Genomic DNA, 14,473 nt, shown 5'->3' on the forward strand with positions numbered 1-14,473 from the left:
TAATGCTATAGCTTGTTGCGCTGTCTTTTAGTTCTCTGAGTTGCTTTTTATCTGAAAAACAGCTATTGTGTTCTTAGAGCTGACATGTACCTCCATTATTTTGTGGCTTAGCTTGCATCCGCAGCAGATATTTAAAGCTTAGACATGCAACTGTCTTGTGAGTCTCTAGGATGCTAGCGAAAAATGAAGGTATTCTGGCTCCTAAGCCCCTGGGGAGGGGGATTTGGCGTGACTTTTATGCCCTATTCCCCGGGGATTTAGAAGGTGTTTGTTTGATCGTTTTAAAAAACAAATCCCCGGGGGTATCCCAGGGATCAACCCCCGGGAAAGCCCGCTTCTCAACACATTCCACTAAAAAACCGTGTCTCCGATTTTTGACAAGTGCGTTTGTTTCTCTTTTATTAGCAAATGAAGCTGGGGAAGGCAATTAGTCAACACTCCCTGTGGAAAAAAAGCTCTAGCTTTAAAATCAAAAGGAGTATTAAAATTCGCAGGTTATGGCATCACTATGGCCAAATTTTAGCGAAATTGATTGAAAGGCTGCCAACTTGGAGTTCAAAATGTACGAGCCGATCGGCAAAATTTGCGTTCGGAGATAAAATGGAAAATACATTTTTGGCGGCATCTTATTCAGATTGATATCAGAGAGGGATCAATTTTCTCTAACAATAGGACTTTGACAGGTAACATGTAACAGGAACAAACTTTCGCGGAAGGCAGCGGGAAATATAAATTATTTTGCTTCCAGTCAGTTCAGTGTTACCGCGTGTGGACAAAAGACAAAATTTGTTGAGGTGAGTGAACGTACAAGCATAGTAATCGTTTAATTTACAAACAACAATACAGTTTTCATGTAGCGATAAATAGGTTGGTAAAGATGCCGAAAACCAGTGCGAAATCAACACGAGCGAAAGCGAAGCCGCCGATTGCTCGAAGGCCAAGAACTGAGGCCCATCTATTTCAAACGCTCTGCTCTTCTCGGAAGAATTAAAAACAGATATTTGTCTTGTGCGACGGACAGCTTTTATTCTCGCACTGGATTCTCTAGATAGAACCAAGTCCATGCTTAGTCGCTGCATCTTCCATGACTTGGACTCTTCCCTGGCAAATCGACAAGATACAGACTCGTCCAGTTTCTCAAGCAGCTTTTCGCTCGATGCGATAGCTCGACCGCTTATTGTTTTCCATGTTCCATCAGCAGATGGGGTCGTGGAGCTTAATTGGCTTTCTTCTTCTGGGTCTTCTAGCTGGATTTTGGAGCGGCTTGCACTCGCAGCAACTGTAGCATTTTCGCTTTTCTGAATATCCAACTCCTCGAGCCACTTCTCTTGCCAAAAAACTGAGCCTTTGTCGCTCTCTGCCAATTTTGCGGCCCATTGTTTGTCAAACTCGCTCTTCGGTTTCTTTTTCGCTCTCGGTTTCGATGACGAAAACGGACACGACCTTTTCTTTTTTTGGCGGCATTTTCACCGAAGCAAACGCTAAATATCCACGGAGAATACTAAAGGATATGAACAACACGAAAACAATTCGCACGTGTTGTGTCGAAGCACGCACTCGGTATCACGTTACTAGTTCACAGACAAGTTAATTGATATGTGACACGGGTAAGACAAATGTTGTCAACGATCAATTAATATGATTAACGAGAAAAAATCTTTTACCCTCGATATCTTTCGACAGAAATAATATTTTCTTCTCATTTTCTTTTTAAAAGAAAGCTCTAAAGCATATCTATTTGAAAACGTTGAAACCTCAAATATGGCAACGATCCGCGCGCGGACTGTCCTGAAGGGTGGCTGATACCTTAACTTGCAGAAAGTCAGTTTTACGGGATCTTTTCCCCGAATTTGGAAGCTGTTGCTGGCTGTACGAAAATTCTAGCTCACCTTTTCTTCGCCGGCATTTTTAACGAGCTATTTGCCCACCCGAAAACGAAAGGAATTAGTTTTTCAGTGTAACGAAATTTGGCCGAAGAAAGCTTTGGACTCTTTCCAAAACCACATCCGCATTTCTGAGGTGATTAAATAAGCCTTCCGAACAGCTTTCCACCGAAATGAAGTTGGGTGCCTCTCAAATACCCTAGACCTTTTGAGCGTCAGCTGAATAATTCGTGAAAGGCGACAGCACGAATTCACGAATTGCACGTTGTTCATGATGAGAAAGCAGCCGAAAAACGAAATCGTGGTCCAAAAAAAAAAAGCAGTTGTGAATAGAATAATCGATTAACACTGGTGCAGTTCCATACGATCAAAGAACCATACCTCGCTAGAAAAATGGTTATTACCATTATCCCAATGCTTTATAAATTCAGTATATATTTTTTATAAACATAAACCTATTTTCCCAGGCAATCAACCCCATATTCGACGCACCCTTTTCAACTCGTCGATTAAACTTCAGAAATCAATCAGTTTGCTGAAAGCTGTTAGTCAGTAATAGATAAGTGACTTTCCTTTTATTGTGACAAATAGGTTTCACGATTTATGAGCAGCGGATCACCTATACGAATGCACGACTTTTACTTTAGTCAGTATAAACGTTGTCTAATACAAAGGCATTTATTTCTTGAAATGCTTACTTGAAGTTCTTCGGTTGACATATGTATAATACCCTCTTAAACTAATAGCGCCGCAAGCGGAAAACTCAAGCGGTCACAAATTAGATGAATTTCTAAAAAACATATAGTTTCAGTGAGCACGGAAAGTTGCTGATCAGGCATCATTGTTAGCTCTCACAAGGAGTTACAAAAAAGGTGTGAGCAAATTCTCCAAATTATATAAATTAAATATATTTCAAGGCCATTGACCCCCACTTTTAACACAACCCTGTCAACTAGGTAGATAATCCGTGGGCTGAGGAAACAATTTGCTGAGAGCTGCCTGAATAAATAAGTGAATTTCCCTTTATGTTAGCAAATGGATCTTGTGACGAATGGGTGGATCACATACTTAAGGGTTTTAATATAAGCAGCACCTGCTTCTAAGTCGCTATGAATGTTGCTTGTAGTTATCACCCCCAAAGACGTTCGCAAATTCATTACTAAAAGCGCATTTGAAATTCAGCGTGTCAGAGCTTCATCGTGCATCTTTGTTAGCTTGCAGAAGGAGGTAAGACTTCTAATTTACTTCCCTAAAACCATACGTGCAATGTTTCTTGCAATTTGGCTCGCAACGCCTTATAGAAACTTTCTACATAACTTGCGAATGACAAAATCGCCGTGAGACATGCAAGTTTCTTCAAAAAGCAGAATCGATTTCTACTTTTTGCAATTCAGAGCCGGTCGCAGAAAGTTTTTGCAAGTTGTTGCATTATTATTTCTGGCCGGCGCCTTGCCTTGCAACTTACAACGGCGTTTTAAAGTAAGTCGCACGGAAAGCTGCACAGTACAAAACACCTTTAGATCGTTTTAATGTTACTTTGATACTAGTTTTTTGTTAAACGTAATTAACTTTCGCGTTCTACCGACCTGACTCATGTTTTGACTGAGTATAACTTTTCGTGGAAGCCAGTGACCATATATATTCCCATCCTTGTACGATTTTAGCTGACGAGCTCCGCGTATCTTAATTTTACTAATAGGGAGTTTTAACAACGCAACGGTGACGGCAACGAAAATGTCAAAAAAGCAATAGGTTTTGTAATCAAAAAAACAACTCTGCAAGTGCATTACACTTTTTTGTACATTTCTTTGCCGTCATTGCACGACTAGGACGTGAAATTTCCTGATTGCACGTTTTATGGAGGATGCAATTACACGACGAAGAATTTTTCTTTCTCCTTCTAAACTTGGTCGCGGTCTCCAAGAATTCATCTCCAGAAAACCTCACCTTCTTTTGAGATTTGAAGAAAAATTTGGAATAATTAATTGCGACGACGTTCGTAGTATGCCCGCAGAAGTTACGAGATGGAAAAAATATTTGATCGTATGATACATATAATTGAACTGCGGATGAAAGAATTAATAAATGAGGGATCATTGTAGTTAGATCTTGTTATGCATGCAACTCAAGCAGTTTGGAAGAGAAAGCCTGAAAACAAGTTACAGCTGCTTATGTTATGAACATAACTTCGATGGTTCCTCATTCATCAACTGGTATTTATTTTATCGTTCAGTTACAACAAACTGCAGTAGCAATCTCGTCAAAACACAATTAAAGCCCGAAAATTCTGCAAAGGTGTCGTTTTTAATTTTCATCTTAAATTATTCATAACAGACATCTCGAACTTTCAATGAAAGAATAAAGGGGATCGATGTTTTCATTAAGAATGTTGTTTCCAATTTACCTGTATTCCACTGATAACATAGAAGCCCTCCATGAACTTTATCAACTAAATAATATCTCGTACCTGAAAGTATGTTTTCTTTTTTCTCGTTAAAAATTTATGAAGAAAAAACAAAGGAATTCACTAGTACCGTGAGGTTTGGAAAAGTGATTTTCATTAACATAAAATTTGGTGAGCTTTAGCCTTGAATTTCTCCAATTATCAATTAATGGCGGGTTTGAGGAGCTATATATCAAACACTCGAAAGAGCGTTTCATCCAATTTCCAAACACCTCTAAGTTGAAAAAACTCACCAGTGCACTTCTGGTTGTTCGGAAATCTGATGAAACACTGATATATTGCTTCTTATTGACCTAGCGAGAGGGCCGCAATGGGGAACATTGGCCTTATTCCGTTATTCCCTTTTGGTAAACAGTTTTAAAGTACGAATCAAATGAATTTCGTCGGTGGAAACAATAAGGCCATTATTTATTAATCCTAATAGCCTAAGTGAGAACTATCTCTGAAGGCGTTCACAAATTTATTACTTCTAAAGACACGTTTGTCATTCCGGTGGAGCGCAAAGTGCTTCATCGTCGGAGCATCGTGTAGCTTTGTTAACTTGCAGAAGGAGGTAAGAAAAAGGAATTTTAGCATACTAACTGGGCTTCGAAGGATTATCAAGGAAATTCCCTAACCGTGTACGGTGGGGAGGGGGTTAATCCTGCCCCTATGTAAGCTTTTTAGGTATATTCGGTACTAAACGGTATGGTTTTGAGCCAATTTGGTCTGAAAGTGTAAAATCTAGAAACAAGGCCTGAAAAAGGATATGAATTTCAGAGGCCAGGTTTGAACTGAAAAGGGGATCAAATTACATATTTTGGTCTGAAATAGGGTCAGATTTTGGAGGCGTTCTCTCTATTTCTATCTCTAAGCTTTACACGATTTTAGCTGGTATGTTAACTGCCGTGATTCTAATAACGTCATGACCGCTTGTAATATTCCCTTTCGTGAATTGATGTGCGACCGAAATCCGGTTTTAAAGAATCGAATCAATTTCGTTCGGAAATATACAAATCTCATGTTTCTTTCATATTCTCGCTTTTTCTTAAATTATCGTTCACGACAACTTTGCAGCAATCTCGTCAAAACACAATTAAAGGGCAAAAGTACCGCAAAGGTGTCTGTCGTACTTAAATTTTTCTTTAATATATTTTTTTCATTTGCCTTTTAATTTACGACAAAGGTTGTTGAACTCCTTCCTTTAAAGTGCTGTTCTAATTTACCTATATTCCACCAATAGCATAGAAGCCTTCCACGATCTTTCTCGAACTACTGATTAATAATTCACATTTGACAGAGATATTCAGCTATCTCACGCAATTAACGTTGTCGAATTCTACAGCCTCGCCGGAACCTACGCGCAAGACCAAAAGGGAGTATGACTTGCTGTAAAAGCTTCAATTCGATCGGTTATAATTTCACGGTTTTAAGTGCTAAAGAACGGAACAAAACACGATGAACATCTGCCTCTGTGATTTATTTTCTCCTCCGGGAGGGCTGAGGCATAGCTAAGTTAAATAAATTTATCAATTAATTACACATATAACCTTGCTGTATTACCGCGTAGGCTTCCATTAAACGGTCTTGTACGTAAGTGAAATAGCTGTATACAGTTAAAATGTACTACTTAATTAACTTAATTATGCACATTAGTGTTATTCGCAAGCATTAATTGTCATTTACACTTTTAGAAGAACGTCGAGACTGAGATTAACCAAAATTTTAAGAACGTATTAAGAACATTCCTCAGGCTGAGAGTCGATTAAGAACGTTTTTGTTTTGTTAATCTGTATAAAAAATCAAGGTAACAAATGTAAATTAACCAAAATACTTAAGGGCACGTTTTGTATGGCATTAAAAATGGTGACACACATCTCGGTTTGTCATAATCAGCAGTTCTTGATACCATATCTCAGCTGGCAATGTACTTTGATAAGTTTCCTGGTCACGTCCTCATTGATTTACTGAAATACATGTAGTGTATACCATGTAATTTTAAGAACGTTTTCAGCCTCAAATCGCAAAAAAATATAAGAACGTTCAGCCTCATCCAGCTACAAAATAAGACGTTCTTATATAAAAAAAACAGAGTGTAAGTGGTGTCATTGCACACAGAACATTTAGAGTAAATTAACGTCTGGGAAGTCTTTTAGAGAGTGCTAACTGATTCTTTGAAAAGTGAAATAAATAGTATACATTTCTAACTGTCACTCACTAGTGCTGTAACTGCCAATTTTAAAACGTTGAAACGTGTTATTCCCTTCTGTATAATGAGCTTGATTCCTGCTACCAAAATTAACGACCGCCACTTTTACTTTTGCCTTCGGGACAATCATGATCCAGTAGTGTGACATTAATTGCTTCCTAGAAGCCTCTTGGACGTGACTCGAACGAGAATTGAAAGTAAAAGAGATTGGTTTGCCGCGCCCCGCCACCAACAAGGCGCAAACAACGTTCCTTGTTAAGCTCCATAAAGTGTACGAGGCACAGAGTCGTGAAATAAGGTGAAGAGTTTTATTGGCACCTTTTCTCGTTGAAACAAATTTATGGCTCTATCGTTCTTAGACAACAAAATTCTTTTTCCGTATTGCTTTCCATTTTTGCGCTTATTGAGAAGCCCGGTATATTCAATACTTCCTTCACGGCTTGCTTTTCTTAAAAAAAAAATCCCAAATTTTGCGGTTTGTTCCGAAAACTTAATTATTCACGGTTTATTATCGCTACTTTGTGGCTTCTCTGAATCAAGTATCATTATTTTCAGGTTCTTTTTCCTCCACTTGAAAAATTCTGAACGTTTCAAAAGACCCAAGCTCTTCTGATTCCCATGTGACGTGCATGTGAATTCTTCTGGCCACCTAATGATAGCCGACAAAATCGTTCCAGGTCAGGAATAAGATAGCCTGCGAACGCAGACGTATTTCCGGCTGTCGCTTCACTCCGCCGAGTGGAGCGACAGCCGAAAATACGTCTGCGTTCGCAGATGGCTCGTCACGAAAGATTGCGTGACGAGCCAAAAGAGCGTCCGCGAGGGAGGCAAGGAATAAGAGAGACCGTGAGAAATATACTGCCATATTTTATTATTTCATATCAGTTTTTGGCACTCCCATTTTCTACAAATGCCGTCGTTTTAGTATTGTATAGAATAAATGTATAGTTTTAAGTGCTGATCAATTATATGCAAAAACGATCAAATGAACTTTTGAAGTTCCTTAGTTGAAATTAAAATTAAAATAATGGATCAGGTTGTATTCAGAAAGACCATTTAAATTAAGAACAGAATTTTAGAAAAATACAGGAATTTAATCGACTGAGAAGGAATGAAAAAGGATAAAAACAACCTTCATGAAGCCACTGTCGTTATCCTCTCCTTGTATATTTTTCTTTGGATCGCGTAGAAAAGAAATGAATTATCACACCCCATGGGAAAGTCACGACCCATTAACCAAAATACCAGCTGACAGACAGCAATTTAAGTTTTTTTTTTTATCGTCCCTCGTTAGTTTTCATATTGGAAGTCTTTAATTAAGAAATTTGCAGAGGTATGGTTAAAACTGCACAGAATATTTTCGAAGTAAGGTTAAACTTTTCCTCGAATACTGATGAAGGTGGTCTTAAAGGACAGCGAAGAAGACGAAATATCCTGTAAGTAAATTTCTTGATTGAAGAACAAACTGGCTTTTTGCAATTTTTCAATGCAAGTTCGACGAACTTGACTGAACCTTTCCAAATTTTAGCGATTCGCTTTCAGTGAATATCTCTAAGATCAACACGTAAAACTGGTTTCACTTATCTGTACCGTGAACACTTAAACAAAAAAAAAGAAAGTCAACTAGGCCTTTTGTCATGAAAATAACTCACCCAAGGGTACGAAGCTATAAAAAGCGGTAGTATACCTTGAGCTATACTAGCAAGCGATATTTAAACATCGCCAGATAATTAAGAAAACAAGAATGTGATCAAGCTTCAAACTTGCTGATTCCTTGCTTCAAGACAAAAAAATCAAATGTACATAAAATTGGAATATTTACCTGCAAAAGCTCAAACTGGACAATCTTCATAATTGCAGCACAGAGCAAGGTGTAGGCACCATATTTCGCACTGTGTCCCATACCACATCTCTTGTCGTCTTGAGCTGGTGCAAAATGACTTGGAACAGAAACGTTTTCTGGTGCACAAAGTAGCAGTGGATGGTATATGCAGACAGTCCCATAATTATAATAATTAATGCGTCAAACAAACATTTGAATATATATTTACAAACTTTGGTCCACACTAGAAAGGGAAAAAACATAAGCTTCCTTTACAACAAATTATGTGAGCAATCACCCGTACATGAACTTATGGTAGTGTTTGTCATGAAACAAGAGACTGATAACCGCTTTCACTGGTTTCTGCTATCTCACTGTACTTTCTTTGTCGTCCTCTATCTCACAGTTGGAATTGCCGGGAATCCTCCTCTATCGAGGCCCAGTTGGAAATCAGCTTCATCCCGGCGTCTCGTCTTCTGTCTCAGTTGAGAACAATACCTCTTCACTGCATTGCTGATTTTCGTGTGCATTCCTTTTTTCAGAGATTTCATCCTCCTCGTCACCTTCTTGATCAGAACTCTCAGTACTATCACTCACAGTGTTAGCCTACATTAAATAAAATGAATGAGAGAATTAGATAGCCACTATAAAACTCGACAAAAATGCTCCATATATTAAACTACAAGCTACAAACAAATGAATATCATAAAGTTAACTAAACGAACACAACATTCTTGGTAATCAGTGTAAATATTAGTGTGATATCGTGAATGTTGTCAGAGAAATTAGCTTTCAAAAACTGTAAAATTCACGTGGCTGTAAGGCAAGAGAATTCCTTGTAAAATCGTGACACTGAAATGTTTTTTTTTTTAAAAAACTATTGAACCCACAACGCTCCAATTTTTAGAACATGCTTAGTTTGACTAGCTCTTTCAATTTATGAAGACCATTTTATTTACAGCTAGTTTTGTTATTTATGCTAATGCGCGAAAAATGTAAACAAAGGTTCCGTAGGCTCTCAAACGACGAAGAGTTATTAGATACAGGAACAGTTACATCTTGAGTCTTATTAAAACGAAAATTAACAACTCTAGGTAGACAAATTTCAGAGATTATAACGTAGAGGGCAAAATTACTTAATGTTGATTGGCCGAAACAGAGGGCATTTTTTTTCTTAATTTTTCTTTCACCGATGTCAAAATTACTCACTCATGATTGGTCAAGCGGCGAAAATACTTGCTCCTGATTGGCTGAGCACGCCACTTCTATATTTAGTTGGTTTTCGCTATTTTGTGCACAACTGCTACGAGTTCCGTTCAGGTTCTTTGGAGTTGGACTTTTTAAGCCGGATTGTTTGTGCCAAAAATACTTGGAAATCAAGTGCTACAGTTTATAGAGGAAATTCCTCTAAGGTAAACTTTCATTTCTTACAAGAAACAGCAAAAGATTATTTCTGTCAAAAACTAAAAACTTGATCGGTTTTGTTTGGTTGAAAAACTGAAATTATTCTTGGCGACCAAGTGCTTTCACCAGCTGGCTACGGCTTCTTCCAACGAACGATAACTGAACAATAACAACGGTGCACTTTTAACAGCAGGAAGGAGCAGGTCAAATTTAGTGGAAGAAATTACCCTGAAAATTGCAAGTTCCAATCTTTGGATCCATCGTTTGCCATTTTTATGGATCTGTGTTCGTGTGCTTTTCAAGCGGTGGAAAGCGTCATAGCGCAGGTGATTCAATTAATTGATGCCTAACATTTGCTTTGGCTTTGTTATTTTGGTCATGAATTAAACTTGTATTTTCCCTTAATTACATGTATATAACAATCAACTTTTCTTGTTTTGTCTGTTTTGCCCGCTATGAAAAAGGTGAATTGTTTGTTTGTCAGTTTGCTTATGGGTGAATTGTTTTACTCCGAGACGGGATTTGACTGTTTTACGAAGTGCCTCGATAGTTTAAAGAAAATTTTCTTCTCTATATTATAAACACGTAATCGTAATGAATTCTCGCAGAATTAAGGATTAATTTTCACTTGTATTTTCAAAGTTTTCACAAATTGGGAAACTTTGAAAATACGCCTGAAAATTAATCCTTAATTTTACTCGGCCTCATGGCGATTACATATACATGTATACATATTACATATACATGTATATAACAATCAACCTTTCTCGTTTTGTCTATTTAGACACTATGAAACAGGCGAATTGTTTGTTTGTTGTACTTACGAGTGAGTGTTTTTACTCTGTTTTACCCTGGGCTGGGATTTGACTGTTTTTCGAAGCGCCTCGATAATTTAAAGAAAAATTTGTGAAAACTTACAATTCACCTGTTTCAGCAGACACTGAACGAGAAGAGTTGATTGTTAGATACATGTAATTACTTTAGGAGAAAATACAAGTTTAATCAGAGGTTCTATCTTGAAACTGCCCTTTCAAGATAGTTGGAACCCTTCACTGATGAGACACGAAACTCGATATTTGCGTGAACAGCAAGTGATGAAACTATTAATAACGTGGGACACAATGCACTACAATTTCTAAAGACTGAGCTGTATGCTAGGGAAAAAGAGAAAGACTCATCACTTTCGATTTGCCCCCATAAGCTGAAATGAAAATAATTTAATGCGTGCTGTTTTGAATGGTACAACAGTGCCTTCATGGGAAGAACGCACTAAATCTATCATGACTATAAAGGTTTTGATCAATAATGATTTCTTGAAACATAAGCAAGCGAAAATTAAAGTTAATAGCCGACGTTTCGGCGTCATCGTGACACCACTCTCAAGGCGGGATAAATTCATGCGAAGATTTGATTTCTATACTTTACAGTCTCTACAAATTAGCATATTAACGATGAATCACAAGTTCTTCAGGTGAATACCTTTGCGCGCATCGAGTCTGTTCAAATCGAGACTCAATTCGCGCAAAGGTATTCACCTGAAGAACTTGTGATTCATCGTTAATATGCTAATTTGTAGAGACTGTAAAGTATAGAAATCAAATCTTCGCATGAATTTATCCCGCCTTGAGAGTGGTGTCACGATGACGCCGAAACGTCGGCTATCAACTATAAAAGTTGCTGGTTTAAATGAAGTGCGAAGATAGTGGAGCAAAAACTGCATCTGTTCGGTTAACAAGGAAGCATCTGTGTGCTGGATGGAAACAGTACGTGGTTTTTCAATTAGCAACCGCTAACCAAACTCTTGTAGACACAAGGTTCAAGAATGTCCAAGAGTAGGACACTAACGCCTTTTTTGTCATGTTTTGCTTGATTTGTTTAGGTGGAGTTAACTATGGCAACAGTAAACACCACAGTCCAAGCAAACGAGACTGCAAAGCTCGGCAATAGCAAGGAAGGATATATCTGGTGTTCGTTATTTGTAACTGAAGGTCTTGTTATTGTTATACTCAACATCTTAACCATTACCGTCTTCATTAAGAAGCCCTGTCTGCGCAGGCGCAGTACATATTTGCTCATCAACCTATCACTGACTGATATGTGCATCGGAGCAGTCGTGATACCGATTTCCATCTTTCGTCGTGGAAAAATTTATGGACTGTGGAACGTTCAAATGACTCAAGCATTGTTCATTTCCACATACGGAGTTGATACGTTCTTCTTTGGTTGTTCCCTTGCGTTTCTTGTATCCATATCAATCGAGAGATTACACGCTACGAGGCATCCAATGCGACATCGGTTGATATCAAGTTCATCGTACAAGACATGGATATCGAGCGTCTGGGTGGCATCAGTTATCTACACGTCTATTACGGTGTCGTTCTTGCATTTCAACATTCTCGGCCTGTACTTCTGGTACATCTTGGCTGGATGCGTCCTCTTTTGTCTTTTGCTTTTAGCCTGCTGTTATATGGCGATATTTGTTACGGTTCGATGTAACAAACGACCTGAACTCACTAATCGTCACGCTAGAACAGAACGCAAACTAACCGTGACACTGTTCATTGTCACGCTAGTGTCTTTATCAGTGTGGCTCCCGTATGTGTTGTTCACGTTCCTAGAATTTAAACTGTTAACTTTGTTATCTGAGGGAGCACTCTTACGCCTGCGAAGTGTCTGTGAGACGCTGTTCTTTGCTAACTCTTTTGTGAATCCAGTTCTTTACACAATAAGGATGCCTGAGTTTAAAAAAACAATGAGGATTTCCTCGCATTACAAGATTAGTCGATTCAAAACTGGGAAAGGATACTCTTTGGACCAGACAGAAAATGTTTCGAGGGAAGTTTGCGGCTCTGAGAGTAACTTATCAAGTTTAAGCTTGCGTTCAATCGGCCCTATTCCGGAATAAGAATAAATTGAATGGCCTCAAACTCAGTACATAACGTTGATCGGCTTGCCTGGGCCCAGTTGTTCAGAGCTCGATTAAGCTAATCCCTGGTTAACGTGAACTTTGATTCGAATTTAATTGCTAATCAGTAAAAGGTTCTCCCAAAACAGTTTAGTCCCTGAAATTTGACTTAGACGTCCCTTTACCATGAGCTTAAAATTAGCGTTTGAAAAGCATTTTGAACAAGAGAGTTGAAACCCTCGCCGGTTAAGTTTTAATTGGGGAGTAGGGTTAATCGGCTTTCGAACAACCGGGCCCTGAATGTTAAATCAGCGAGTCTTTCTAATTCTTCCTTATAAGCCCACAGGGCAGCTAAATTGGTAAAGGCCATATTACCACAACTTAATTATTAATAGAAATTGAAATAGTTTCAAATAAATAACTAGTCATTAAAGTTTTTATTCTACGTGAAATGCTGTCTTGGTTTGTTTGTTATGTTTTTAAGTCGATCCTCGGGCAGTTTAGCTTAGTTAATGAGGTTAAATAACTTTAAAACGCAGGAGTCTTGGACACGAGCTAAGCACATTCCTTTGTCTCTCTCCCCCAGTCCCCCCTCGTTTTTGTTCCTCTCACCCTTCTCCTTCGCTCTCTCGCGGAGCCTGGGACCGGCTAATTGTACAGAAGACAACAGGCTCTTTAACGGCATTAAATTCAGTAAGGAGACGAAAAACTTAAGAACTTTTATCTTTTGCAGTTGTTTAAACCCAGTAAGTTTAAAGAATGGAACTTACTTTTCTTTTCTTTTTAATCTTTTTCTTTCATGATATGAACGATTATACCAACATCAGCTACCTACGGGTTAGTGTACCGTAAAATTCAGAAAAAAAAAAAGCCCCTCCGAATATAAGCCCCCAGAAATCGAAACGCATAAGGACTTCTATAATAAGCCCGTCCAAATATAAGCCCCAGGGGCTAATACACGGAAATTGCCCTGAAATACAAAATAAATCAAAGTAAATTACACATCACATTATGATCAAGCCTTTTCTATGTATAAAAGAACGATTCCGTACACTGAACTTTGAGCTACCGTATGAACTAAAAACTACGGTATGAACGGTGTTATATTTTCAATAAAGTTTATTGCTGTTGCGTTTGAAGTTGGATAATGTTCACACGGATTACCCTGTCGTGAATTTCTGTAACGCCCCAGTATTATCATTTGCACATTGAAAAATTGCAGACGCAAATTTCCCTTCAATTATAAGCCCATTCGATTCTTAAACGCGAATTTCCCTCCTATTTTTCAGCTATTTCAATTAACGTTGTCGGATCAAATAAAGTATAAAGCTATAAGACAAGACCTCAAGATTCTCTGGATTTTTTTGTGAATAAGTTCATTAAAATCAGCTATGCCTCGTCCGTCCAGTCAGGATATCAAATGGATGAGGTGGCAGCTTTGTTCCGACAACGTTAATTGAAATAGCTGTATACCCCCTCCGAATATAAGCCCCTCAAAAGAGTCCTCAGGAAAATGTACACCCCGGGGCTTATTTTCGGAATTTATGGTATTTGATTCCTTATATCTCCAATAAATTTTCTTCAGTTGTTGCCGATGTTGTTATTGTTGTTATCACGACTACCATTTTTGAATTACAGAAAATGTTTACGCCAACGCGAGCAAACCTGCGAAATTCACACCCATGCCTTGAGTGCTAAAGTTATTTAATTCGATGCTTTTCAAAAGTTTTGCTGCGTCACAAAATTTTGTGAACACAGCATTCCCTATTCGAAAACCTTCCCAAAGGCACGCCATTCCTTCTACTCT

General features: G+C 38.3%; 1 protein-coding gene across 3 annotated transcripts; it reads left to right on the forward strand.

Moving 5' to 3' along the window:
- The first annotated feature begins 727 nt into the window (after positions 1-727).
- On the forward strand, positions 728-13,093 carry LOC146485019 (melanocyte-stimulating hormone receptor-like). Of its 3 annotated transcripts, none has more exons than XR_014863470.1 (3): positions 728-794; positions 11,641-12,911; positions 12,983-13,093. XR_014863470.1 is itself a non-coding variant. In XM_085103750.1 (2 exons), exons 1-2 carry the CDS (start codon positions 11,516-11,518, stop codon positions 12,664-12,666), a joined length of 1,035 nt encoding a protein of 344 aa, XP_084959876.1. In that variant the 5' UTR covers positions 11,388-11,515; the 3' UTR covers positions 12,667-13,051. The 3 variants fall into 3 exon arrangements, 1 of the variants encoding a protein (XP_084959876.1); XR_014863469.1 differs by lacking the exon at positions 728-794 and adding an exon at positions 11,388-11,524; XM_085103750.1 differs by lacking the exon at positions 728-794 and adding an exon at positions 11,388-11,524 and having other exon boundaries at positions 11,641-13,051.
- Positions 13,094-14,473: the final 1,380 nt, after the last annotated feature.

The sequence above is a fragment of the Pavona decussata genome, unplaced genomic scaffold, assembly GCF_977016875.1.
Source record: "Pavona decussata unplaced genomic scaffold, jaPavDecu1.1 SCAFFOLD_28, whole genome shotgun sequence".
Classification (NCBI taxonomy): domain Eukaryota; kingdom Metazoa; phylum Cnidaria; class Anthozoa; order Scleractinia; family Agariciidae; genus Pavona; species Pavona decussata.